This window comes from Chelmon rostratus, chromosome 6 (genome assembly GCF_017976325.1).
Source record: "Chelmon rostratus isolate fCheRos1 chromosome 6, fCheRos1.pri, whole genome shotgun sequence".
Taxonomy (NCBI): domain Eukaryota; kingdom Metazoa; phylum Chordata; class Actinopteri; order Chaetodontiformes; family Chaetodontidae; genus Chelmon; species Chelmon rostratus.
Window position 1 is genome coordinate 29,583,648 of NC_055663.1, and position 12,009 is coordinate 29,595,656.

Here is a 12,009-nt window from a genome sequence, read left to right on the forward strand (position 1 = left end):
AACACGCCGTCAGGAACACGCCGTCAGGAACACGCCATCAGGAACACCCAGTCAGGAATGCGCCGTCAGGAACGCGCCGTCAGGAACGCGCCGTCAGGAACACGCCGTCAGGAACGCGCCGTCAGGAACACGCCATCAGGAACGCACCGTCAAGGAACACGCCATCAGGAACACGCCGTCAGGAACACACCGTCAGGAACACGCAATCAGGAACACGCTGTCAGGAACACGCCATCAGGAACACCCAGTCAGGAACGCACCGTCAGGAACGCGCCGTCAGGAACGCGCCGTCAGGAACACGCCATCAGGAACACCCAGTCAGGAACGCACCGTCAGGAACGCGCCGTCAGGAACACGCCGTCAGGAACACGCCATCAGGAACACCCAGTCAGGAACGCACCGTCAGGAACGCGCCGTCAGGAACGCGCCTCGGACATCAAATATCATGTGATTTAACTGCACGGCCTTACAGTGATAAACATCACACGTTTAATATTGGGAGGGATTCTTTAATTCCTCATTATCGCTGACGTCCGCAGTGAACGTTTCACGTTTCAGCTGATAACGATCGTAGACAAACGTCTCTGTGTGAAGTTGCTGTGTTTCCTTTGTGTCAGCTTTGTCTTGGGGCGGCCATTGAAACCACTCTGCTCACTCAATCATTCTAAAAACAAAAAGCATGTTCAGTCTGATTGGAGGTTTGTCCGATACTCGGACTCCATCTGCTCCACTTCTGCTGGTCAAACATCCACAAACCTCCTGAAGCTAGTTGGAATTGATCTGTGGTAGTTTTCAGTGTGTGACACAGAAACCCGCTCACCTCACTTCCTGTCTCCTCCGTCTGCTTCCTGTCATGTTGTTTAGATCGGGGGAGTGTAGTGAAGTGGGTGTCACACAGGTGCAGGTTTGGGGACTGATGAAGGTTACCTGTATCAGCATGAAGCAGCTGTTTCTTATACTGTGCATCGCTGCAGGACCTCTGTTCACCCTCTGTCTGAAACGCTGTGTTTTAGCTCCTGTTTCTGGAAGGACGTCCTCTGATTGGTTAGTTCTCACAGGCCTGAACAGCTGGTGTTTTTAGATGCAGTGTAGAATGTCACCACAATAACCACTGCATCCCCGGAATCTGATCCTATCAGCATCAGCCGCTTTGTAACGGTCTTTGTACAGTGTCAGCAAGCTAGCTGCTGCGTGCTAATCAAAGCTACGCTAATCAACGCTGCCAAGCACAATTCCTACATTTTTACCTTTTCATTTTCAGCCGGCATCCAGTTTGTCTTGACTGTCCCTCAACATTCCAGCATTAGTCCAACATCGCCCCAGACTAAAGGAGTAGCCACGTTAGCCAAGCAACATGCTAACGCTAAGTTCAGGAGGCTAACCTACAAGATACAGTAAAGCAACACAAAACAGTAAAGCTTACTGCCTCCATGTTTGGAGTCGGGTCATGGAGAACCGGTATTGATCCGTTCTTGAGCCCTCATTGATGAAGCGGTCCAGACTAAAGTGCACTCACAGTTTTCCAGCTGTTTTTGATGTTTGTCACATTTCCATCAAAAATTAAATGAATCAACTGAGTCTTGACATCCTCAGATGGTGGGGGTCGATGAATGAAGAGAAACTGGCGTGCTTATACCTTCCACATCTTCATGTAACGGCGGTACACAGTGACGTAGATCTAGGGACAGAAGAAGAGGCATTCAGGAGCAGTGTCGGCGTGGACTTTGGGCTTTTTAACAAACAGTTATATGACACAGTAAAGGAAGGGGAAAACAGAAAAAGCAGAATACGGTCCCTGTAAGTGACTGAGTGAATGTCTTCGGTGACAAACCTGAAACAACAAACATTTCCTTAACTTTTTATTCTTGCTATCAGCTAGCATGCAACTTATTAATTCACTGATTACACATAAAAAATATTTAATTTGCTGTCTTATTATCCATTTAAAGATGACCATGGACTCAAAAGAGTTGCTTCCATCTCGTCCACTACTGTTTTCAGGGTTGCTTTATGAATTACTGGAGAAATTATGTAACTAAAATGTGCTTGTAGGCGTCACCAATAACCTGAAATTTGACACATCCGCAGTTCGTCTCTCGGCCAGCAGGGGGAGACTCTGTGGTTCCACATTCTTGTGTCCTCAGTGTGACAGATTCGGTTGTAAACAAGGCATGAATGCCTCCCAAACAGAGCTATTTTTCAAAGCGGTGTTGGCTTTTTCTGAATAAACCTTCCCACTGGTCCAAAAGGAGCCATTTGCTGGCGACTCGGAGCACAACAGAGCCACCTGACAGAACCGCCGGCCAGCAGAAATTCACCTCAATGCCTTCAGAAAGCTGCTTTATGTGTGTCCTGCCGGCAATCGAGGGAGGAGAGAGGAGAAAGGCCTTAAAGAAAAAGACTCTGCAAAGTGCAACTCCAAGCTGTAACTCCGAGTTTCCTAGCAACATGCTCCGCGAGATGAATCCGAGGGTTTTGCCGACCTCTCGAGATCCGTCTCTTTTATGCAGCGCTGTTTTATTATCGTCTTACTGAGGACACAAAGTTTGGTTTCATTAGGTAAATACCAGGATGTGTTTTTTTTTTTTATTGTTCAAGTGTTCGTAATCCCCTGAAACACGTCCAACCACACACACATTTCTCCCTTAGCGAGCTTCCAGCAGCAGCAGTCGCAAAATCATTTGCATGTGTTGTTTTTCACTGTAATCTCTGTCTCTGCTTCAGACCTGTTGAGTCTTAAACCTCACAGCTTCCCCATTCTCCCCTCCCACGGAAAAAAAAACAAAAAAAACCCAAGACAAAACCATGAATGCATAATTAATAAAGTGAAGCTGCAGTTTTAATTGTTGCTGGTCTTCAAAGTTGCCCAGAGGCATTGTCTCTCGGTTCGGGCCGGCTGCTTCCGATGGCAGAGCTTCATTCAGGTCTTTTTAGGGCTCGAGCGCTGCAGAAGCACCGGCAGACAACGGCTCCAAGCTCGCCTCTTTTCTCAGGGTGTCTGCCCGCACAATGGACTTCCTTAGCCTGCACACAAAAGAGGCTGGCGCATGAAAAAACACCCAAATTCAATGGCATTCCTCTCCACAATGCACTCTGAGAATATGTGCTTGTCGCTGCGCTCTCCCTCTCGTCTCTTTCAGCACTATGGATGATGTGTGAGGAGCAGGAAGTGATATATTCCTGCATCCAAACCAGAGAAATCCAAATGAAAAAGAAGCACAGCTGACCAGAAAGCAGCTCTGTGAGGCTGCGCTGAGGGACATGATTATCAGTTTAGTGCTAACATTAGCATTGAAATGCTCCCAATAACAAAGCTAACATGCTGATATTCAGCAAGTATAATGCTTGCATGCTAACATTTGCTAGTTAGCGCTGAATATGAATTTAGACCTGATGATGGCGCTAAACGAAACGTGAAGGGATCATCAAAGCGACTGCAGCTCAGTTGCCACAAAGCTCCCCCCAGACCAGAACCATGAATGTGTGAACATTGTGCTCCTCCTTCGAGTCAGTTGTCTTGTTGGTGCTGACAGAAGGTTGCAAAGGTTGGACTCTGGATGTGTGTTGTTGTTTTTTTGTTGCTTTTTTGCAGCATAAAACTTCCACGAGGTGAAAAGAAGATTTGTGTCCAGCTCAAGTTTCAACCAGACTGTGATACAGAACAAAACTAAACAGGTGGTGGATCTGGTCTGGGGATTTCATCGATTCAGTGTGTGTGAGGCACAAGCCGGTCAGGTCTCAGGTGTTGGCTACTGATACTCCCTCAGTGTTCAGCACAAACTCACTGAATCTGGCTTCTTGTGGGGTTGAACGACGTGAAGAAGAATCATAAAGAAGGAAGAACTGTGGTTCTTACTGATGATGTTCTTACTGATGATGTTCTTACTGATGTGGTTCTTACTGATGCGCTTCTACGAATGTCAAACTCATGATGGACCGTTTAAAAAAGTGTTAAAAATCAGCAAAACCAAACATGTCGTCTTTTTTTGTGACATGGATTCCTCCTCTTTGCCAGAACCTGGCTCCAACATTACCCACGATGCAACTCAACCGTCGGCAGTTTGGTGTGTTATGCTAGTAGAGGCTAATGTAGCCTGTAGCAGGGGAGGTCTGGTAAGGTCACCAGCTCCACACCAACAGATCCTACAGTCTTCAGTCCCAACCAATGCTGACTCAAGTGACATCACTTGAGGCCTTCATCACATTTGGCTCCCTCGGGAGACACTAAAAACTTTATACGACTTTTTTTTTTTTTTTCCAGATGAGTGTTCCCCCCTGTAAATAGCTAAATGTGTGAAACTGGTTGAGTGAAAAGCTACCTTGTGGGGGCCGGATCCTGGTGGGGTCCCCACAAGGTAGCTTTTCACGATGTGTGCGATCAGGTTGTTCTCACGGTGTTACGGACACATGCCGCCACGCTGCTGCTGGTCAGATGGGGCGACATTAGCTCCCCTATCACATCCTCGGTGTGTGGAGTTGCAGAGGGTGAGGAGGGGCTGGTTGGTTGGTGGGGCTTTGAGGGGGGTTGCTCCGCCATTGTCGGGCGCATATTGAGCACCGTTGGCACGCCGGCCGGCAGCTTACCGTCCCGAGGCTGCTCAGAGCCACAAAAGGCCACGACGGAGGGAGACTGGAGCCGGGTGAACATCACCAACACCCGCAGCCTAATCCTCCTGCCCTGTACATCTGTGCCGGGCCGGTTTCAAAAGCCAGAGCCCCTTTTTTTCTCTAAAATCCCCCTCCTCCCCATCATGCACCACCTCTTTTCTTTTCTCTCGCTGTTATTCTGCAGCAGCAGAAAGGACGGCCTTTTGTAGCGGCCCATAGTGTCACACAGACACAAGACCTGAGGCTGCCACTCGGCAAATGGAAGCTCTCTCCGGGCTTTCACGGCGCTCACTTTGCTCATGTCGACTCGAGGAAAGAGGGGGAAACTCTTATTTTAGCACGTGAAAAGGCTCCAGACGGGGACACGAAGGCCGGCTCTTCACGTCGGACACAATTGACTTTGAAAGCCGGAGTTTGCCGAGATGTTGGCATCATGTTTTAATTGAATTTGACTGTCAGCGGGTCTCACAGGGGCCCAAACAAGCTTATTATGAAAACGCTCTTCTGGGATCCTGCTGAAGTAAACCAGGGACAAACATGAAAAAAAAAAGGTCAACTGGCTTTTACACACTGCCGCAGTCACTGTGTTAATTCAGATCAATGGATATAATCAAATTATTTTAAAAACTAAGCAATAAAATCATAGCGGCTGTTAAAGGATAAAGCTCTGCTAGCCATGATAAATATTCTATATTTTACATTTTATTGTCAACAAATCCCACAAAGAGACTAAAGCAAGGATCCTTCTTCAAGAAAAAACAGACAAAATGCCTGAAGCCCGACGTTTCTGGTCGGTGTTCGACTGCAACTTCATCAGATACGGAGGCAGAAAATCAAAATTCATTGAAAAATGTCGTTAAAAAAGTGTCATATTGTGAGAATAAAAGTTTGAATATTACGTGAAAAGTCGTAATATGTCAAAAATACAGACACAACATTATAGAATGGTGATAAAACAGTGATATTTCCAGAGCGAAGTTAAACTGTTGGAGATTTTAGGAAACTAAAATGAAAAGAAAAGCAGATCTGTGGTGAGAACGAGAACCTGCAGGCTGCGATATGGACCGTCAGCCTGATCTGAGGATAGAACAGCACTTTGCTCATCCAGGTGATGATATGATCTGTGATATCACCACGAGTGATCCTAAATAAATCATTAAATTAAATACTGATTACAGCCTCTTTAAAGAGCACTGTTCAAGTTCAAGTCCAGTTTCGAATGTTTCCGACGTTACTTCCTGCTCTGTTAAACGTCTCTCTGCACATCAAAGCTGTGATACTAAAGCTTTTGTTGTTCTGGGACCTTCAGCAGAAGGTGTTTCACAGGTGAGTTCAGGGGACAAATCAGCTCGATATTTCAAACTAAGACAAAAAGTAAAAAGAAAGACATTTTAATAAAAATGTGTACTACGTTTTATTTAACTCCATTAATCCGAACATGCTGCACATTATCACGACTGGAACAAAACCTGCTTCAGGAGGCCAACGCGTCTCTAAAATTCATCACCTGCAAAATGTAAATGCTGAGATGAAAGAGGTGGAACATTAATGGACGATGACCTGAGGGCGTTGCCACAGGTCATGTGATGTGACAGAATGCTCAGTGTTTAAGGTAATGTGAAGCTTTTCTCATGTTTTGTTTGAGAAGGGGACACAAACACCAAACCAGTGTTTGCAGAGAATAAATGGCAGCTGAGGCCGCCCTCTGGTGGAGATTAGAACAAACAACAGCCTGATGTTCACCCCTCATCAATAACTGAATCACCAGTCTGGCATGAATGCAGGAGTTAACAACTTCAGATGGTCACATTTTAAAATTAAGATTAAAAAATGCATGGAAGTAAAGGTGCAGATTAGAAAGAACCTGTGTTTTATTGGACACTGTGAGAAGCTTTTTCTCACTTTAATGTAACATAACAGGGCTTTGAAGGAAGTATTTCACTTTACTTCTGAAACCTCAAAATCACAAAGAATTTGTGTCCCAGGGCCAAAAGTTCTCCATCAGCTTTTATTTACCTTTTTCGCCAAAGTGTGATCAGTGAGAAATCTGTCACATGACTAAAAGATGGCTGACAGTTTGGAAAGCAGCAGGAAGGTGAATCACAGACTAAACAGAGAGCTGGACTCTGGAGTGTTGGTGGGACTGTAAAGGGACTTTTAGCTGTTGTTCTTTTAGCTGCTCTCTCCTTCCATTCAAGTAGAAACGCACCTCGTTTCATATCTGTGTCAAGATGTTTCCAAAGACGGTGGCAGAATATCACTAAAGTACATTTACTGTACTGAATAATGAATTTGAGGTACTTGTACTTGACAGCTTTTGCATACAAAACACGTGAAAAGCTTCATAAATATATTTGGTTCCAGATTAAACTGCCCAGATGTATGTAAGAGAGCAGCTGAAACTATGAGTCTATTAATCAATTAGTCCATTGCACGAAAATTAGCTGGCAACTATTTTAATAATTGTCTGAGTCAGTTTTCATTTAAATTTTGATTTTTTATTTAGAATTTTGTACTAATGTTGTGACAATAGAAGCTTTGTGAAAGTTTGATGGCATTTCTAGCTTTCTAACTAATTCTCAGGAAATAATATTGTAATGATATAAGATACAATAAAATACCATCACAGGGGACACACACTTTTAATATCTGAAGTACATTTTTGTGATTATACTTCGATACTTACTGAACATTTTCAGTGCAATACTGAGTAGTTTTACAGTGTAGCATTAAGACCTTTACTGAAGTAAAAGGTCTGAATATTAAAAAATCACTTACCAAGTACTGAGAGGAGGAGGAGCAACTCTGAAAGAAGAAGAATGTCAATGACACATTTCTTCAAATGAAAGTGAAACTTTGTCTGAGCGACAGAAGAAGAAGCTGCAGTCGAGGTCAAACCAAAAAGAAACCAGAAACCAACAAATTCTCAACTAACAAACTAACAAAAAGAAACTAACAAAAACTTAACAGAAACTAAAAAAAATCTCAACAGAATCTCAGCAGAGTCCAGCAGAGTCCAGCAGAGTCCATCGGGTCTTTCCTCAACAAATCTCAGAATCTCTTCAAAGCGCCGGTGAGTCCACTGTCCTACAAAGACTGAACCAATAGTTGGTCAAAAGTCTTTTATTTAATCTGTTTGACCATATAAACAATGTCATACTGTGGAAATGTGTCATTTGATTAAAAACAACATGGAAATTTTGTCACAACTACAAAACAGACGTAAAAACCAAACTGCAGTGACCGAACCAGTGAAGGTTTGAATGCAGTCGCTTTAGCTGAAGCTAGTTTAGCTGAAAGTTACATCAGTTTTAAATTTACCATCTTAGTTATTGATTTTGTTGAACTTTGTACAAATGGAAAGAAGTAGTTCAGTCTAACCCTCACAAAGCAGCATAACATACCAGGACTAGTTTATCTGGTGTTACTAGATTTAGCTAATTAGGCTAGCTTTCTCAGATGCCATTTGTATTGTCCAGAAGTGCATGACCTGGTTTAATGTGACTGTTGCTATTGAGTCATAGTTACTAGTTGCAGCATAGTGGGGCCCTGGCCGTGCCATTAGCTGTCCCAGTAAATCAGTCGAAGTAATTTATTGTGTTTTTTCACACGTTTCGTCCTCAGAGTGTGGACATGTCTGCTGCCAGCTGTCTGCTGACTGAACATCAGCTTCTGTGCTCCATCTGTCTGGATGTGTTCACTGATCCAGTCAGTGCACCATGTGGACACAACTTCTGTAAAACCTGCATCACCGACCACTGGAATAGTGATGTCCTGTGTCAGTGCCCCCACTGTAAAAAGGTTTTCAACACGAGGCCTGAGCTGCAGGTCAATACTTTGATCTGTGAGGTGGTCGCTCAGTGCAGACGGTCGGCTCGACAGAGAGCCGGCAGCTTCGGCTCAGAGCAGCCGGTGTCCAAACCAGGAGAAGTTCCCTGTGACGTCTGCACCGGAACCAAACCGAAGGCCCCGAAGTCCTGCCCGGTCTGCATGGCCTCCTACTGTCAGACTCACCTGGAGCCTCACCTGACAAAGTCAGGCCTGAAGAGACATCGGCTGATCGACCCTGCGGAGGACCCGGAGGGCGGGATGTGCAGGAAGCACGATAAACTGCTGGAGCTGTTCTGTAAGAGCGACCAGACCTGCGTCTGCATGCTCTGCGCTGTTTTAGACCACAAGAACCACGATGTCGCTCCTCTGAAGGAAGAATATGAGGGAAAGAAGGCCGAGCTGAGGACGACGGACGCTGAAATTCAGCTGATGATCCGGGAGAGGCGACTGAAGATTGAAGAGATCAGACGCTCGGTGGAGCTCAGTAAGAGAGACGCAGACAGAGAGGCAGCAGACGGTGTTCAGGTCTTCAGCGCTCTGGAGGAGTCTGTCGAAAGAAGCCAGGCCGAGTTCATCGACACGATCAAAGAGAAGCAGAGAAAGACAGAGAAACGGGCTGAAGGCTTCATCGAAGAGCTGGAGCAGGAAATCTCTGAGCTGAAGCAGAGGAGCACCAAGGTGGAGCAGCTCTCACAGTCTGAAGACCACCTCCTCCTCCTCCAAAGCTTCCCGTCCCTGAACGCCGCTCCACCCACCAAGGACTGGACAGAAGTCAGCGTCCGCCCGCCTTCATATGAGGGGACTGCGAGGAGAGCCGTGAACGAGCTGCAGGAGACGCTCAGTGAACAGACGAAGAAGCTGTCTGAGGTCCTTGAGCTGAAGAGGGTCCAGCGGTTTGCAGCAGAAGTGACGCTTGATCCTGATACAGCACAAAACAGACTCATCCTGTCCGATGACGGTAAACAAGTTTATGACAGTGATGTAAGGAAGAATCTCCCCGACGGTCCACAGAGGTTTGATTGCGCTTGCGTGTTAGCGAAGCAGAGTTTCTCTTCAGGAAGATTTTACTACGAGGTTCAGGTCAAAGGGAAGACTGACTGGGATTTAGGCGTCGCCAGAGAGTCGGCCAACAGGAAGGGACAAATCTCACTGAGGCCTCAGAACGGTTACTGGATGATGTGGTTAAGGAATAAAAATGAGTACAAAGCTCTCGCTGGCCCTTCAGTCCGTCTCTCTCTGAAGTCTCAGCCTGAGAAGGTGGGGGTGTTTGTGGACTATGAGGGGGGTCTGGTCTCCTTTTATGACGTTGATGCTGCAGCTCTTCTCTACTCCTTCACCGACTGCTGCTTCACTGGGAAACTCTGCCCATACTTCAGTCCCTGTGTCAATGATAACGGTAAAAACTCTGCGCCTCTGATCATCTCTGCTGTCAATCAAGCGGAGTAGAACAAGTCGATTTTCTACGGAAAGATTCGCCATAATTTAATGTGAGAAATTCAGATTTAATGGTGACGCACACTGTTTATACAGGGTTGTTTTTTCATAGTGTGATCAATACATTTAATCACTTTGCTCGGTCGAGTGTCTGACTGCCAAAATTCAGACCTTTAGCTGTCCAATCATTGTTTATATCTTTATATTGTTTTTTGCATTCTGGCAAATTACTGAATCATGAGTATTTTTCGAATGAGACGGGAATTATTTACTTTGCTCGCATTTTCTTTAAAATAAAAACAGCACCATAAAGTTTGTCCTGTGTCTGATTTTTTATGTATTTATTTATTTTTATTGATATCAAGAGCTGATGGCGTTTGTAACGACCACAGGATCACGTGATTCCAAACACCATCAGCTGTTCCCTGAGCTGCAATAGCCAATCACAGCTGAGATGATTTGCAGTGTAAAATGTTATTTCAGGTTTGAGTTATACAATACAGCTAGATTCACCTGTACTGTTAATGCTAACTGCTAGCTACCAGTACTAACTGCTAAGATGCTATCATACTACCACCGCTTTAGCTATTGTTAGCTGCTACAATGCTACCACAGGCCTAGATGCCACATGTAACTGCAGATTGCCACACTACCATCATCTGCCCCTGCCACTCACCAACTGCACCAATAAAAGCAGGGTGTGGGGATGCAAACCCTGGTTCAGGTAGGGGGTAGAAAGTTTAGAAGGTGCTGAAGGTGGAGGCCTAATCCACAGACTAGAATTAACAGCCTCTTCTAGCCTAAAACAACCAAAAAGATCAAAAAACAAGCCAACTCTGTATCTTACAACGCAAACTTACCTGAACAGGCCGCATGGTCCCAAAGAGAGACTCTAGCTGGCCACACCCCCACCTTATCTAAACTTCCTCTTCCTGGTTCTCTTCCTATTGGGAGAGCGAGAAGATGGGGCGGGGAAAGCAGAGCAGAGGAGAGGTGTCTTGTTCAGACTTTAACCTCTTCTCCTGCTGGATTAGGCATGCATGCCCCCCCCCCCAACTACTATTATTTCTCCTGATCCATATCCACTGACTAGACCTAGCAGCCTCATCTGACATCTCCCTCACTGTCTTCCTTAAATTTTGCCCATGCACTCCCAGCTCCCTCAACAGTGAAACAGCTGACCCTGCAACAAAACCTCTACACCCCACTTCAACCGGACAGACCCTGGTCTTCCATCCCCTCTGCTCAGATTCTGTCTTTAAATCTGCATACTTAGTCTTCTTCCTTTCATAAGCTGCCTCCACTGAATTTTCCCAAGGGACTGTTAACTCAATAAAATACACAGTCTTTTTACTCATGGACCATAAGACAATGTCCGGCCTCAGATTACTATAAACTATTTCCTGGGGCACAACTAGCTTTCCTCCCAAGTCCACCTGCATTTGCCAATCATCAGCCCCTACCAGGCAGCCACCTACCTGCCTTCTCCCTAACTTAGCAGCTCTATTTTTCTCCCCCTCTCGAACAAACTGCACATCTAACCTCTCCTTTCTAGAACTTCCAGAATTCACCTGCTTCCTTCTCTCTTGCCTGCGGCTAAGCTTTAAACTTTTTTTAACTTTTCTGTCGGCGCGCATTCTTTAACAACAACATTGCGAGACTTTCAATCACTTTACGACTCATTCTTCTCTTCCTCTTCCTCTTCTGTTCAGCCGTGTAACAATAGCAACGCATCACTGCCATCTAGTGGTCAAGTGTGTAATGGTAGCTTTCCAAACACAACACAAACGACTTCTGTCTCATCACTCCTCACTTCTGAGCTCACTGTTGTTCACGATTTCACATGTTGAACGCAGGTGATGCAGTTATTAGAATAATTTAGACGACATCAGCTCAATAAGTGAGACAATCAGTGCAGCACATCAGACATAAACACTGGAAACAACAACATACGCACAGTAAATCAATAAATGTACATTTATTACATGAAATCATCTTGTTGTAGTCGGTGTGATTGACAGGAATCATGATCAGAGGGGCAGTCTTGTCACCACCATGGGTTTTATCATCATCCTCGAGAGCAGAAGAGAGGCAAGACAGGAAGTGATGTCATGACTTTGGCAACCATTTACCACC

The 12,009-nt window shown here is 45.3% G+C and overlaps 1 protein-coding gene across 1 annotated transcript; it reads left to right on the plus strand.

The window, feature by feature from the left end:
• The first annotated feature begins 7,574 nt into the window (after nt 1-7,574).
• On the plus strand, nt 7,575-10,050 carry LOC121608568 (E3 ubiquitin-protein ligase TRIM21-like). The gene is made up of 2 exons (XM_041939897.1): nt 7,575-7,681; nt 8,233-10,050. Exon 2 carries the CDS (start codon nt 8,242-8,244, stop codon nt 9,883-9,885), a length of 1,644 nt encoding a protein of 547 aa, XP_041795831.1. The 5' UTR covers nt 7,575-7,681; nt 8,233-8,241; the 3' UTR covers nt 9,886-10,050.
• The last annotated feature ends 1,959 nt before the right edge of the window (nt 10,051-12,009 follow it).

Bases quoted from the DNA above. Each gene is read 5' to 3' on its own strand.
- LOC121608568 (XM_041939897.1), top strand. From the start codon at position 8,242: ATGTCTGCTGCCAGCTGTCTGCTGACTGAACATCAGCTTCTGTGCTCC.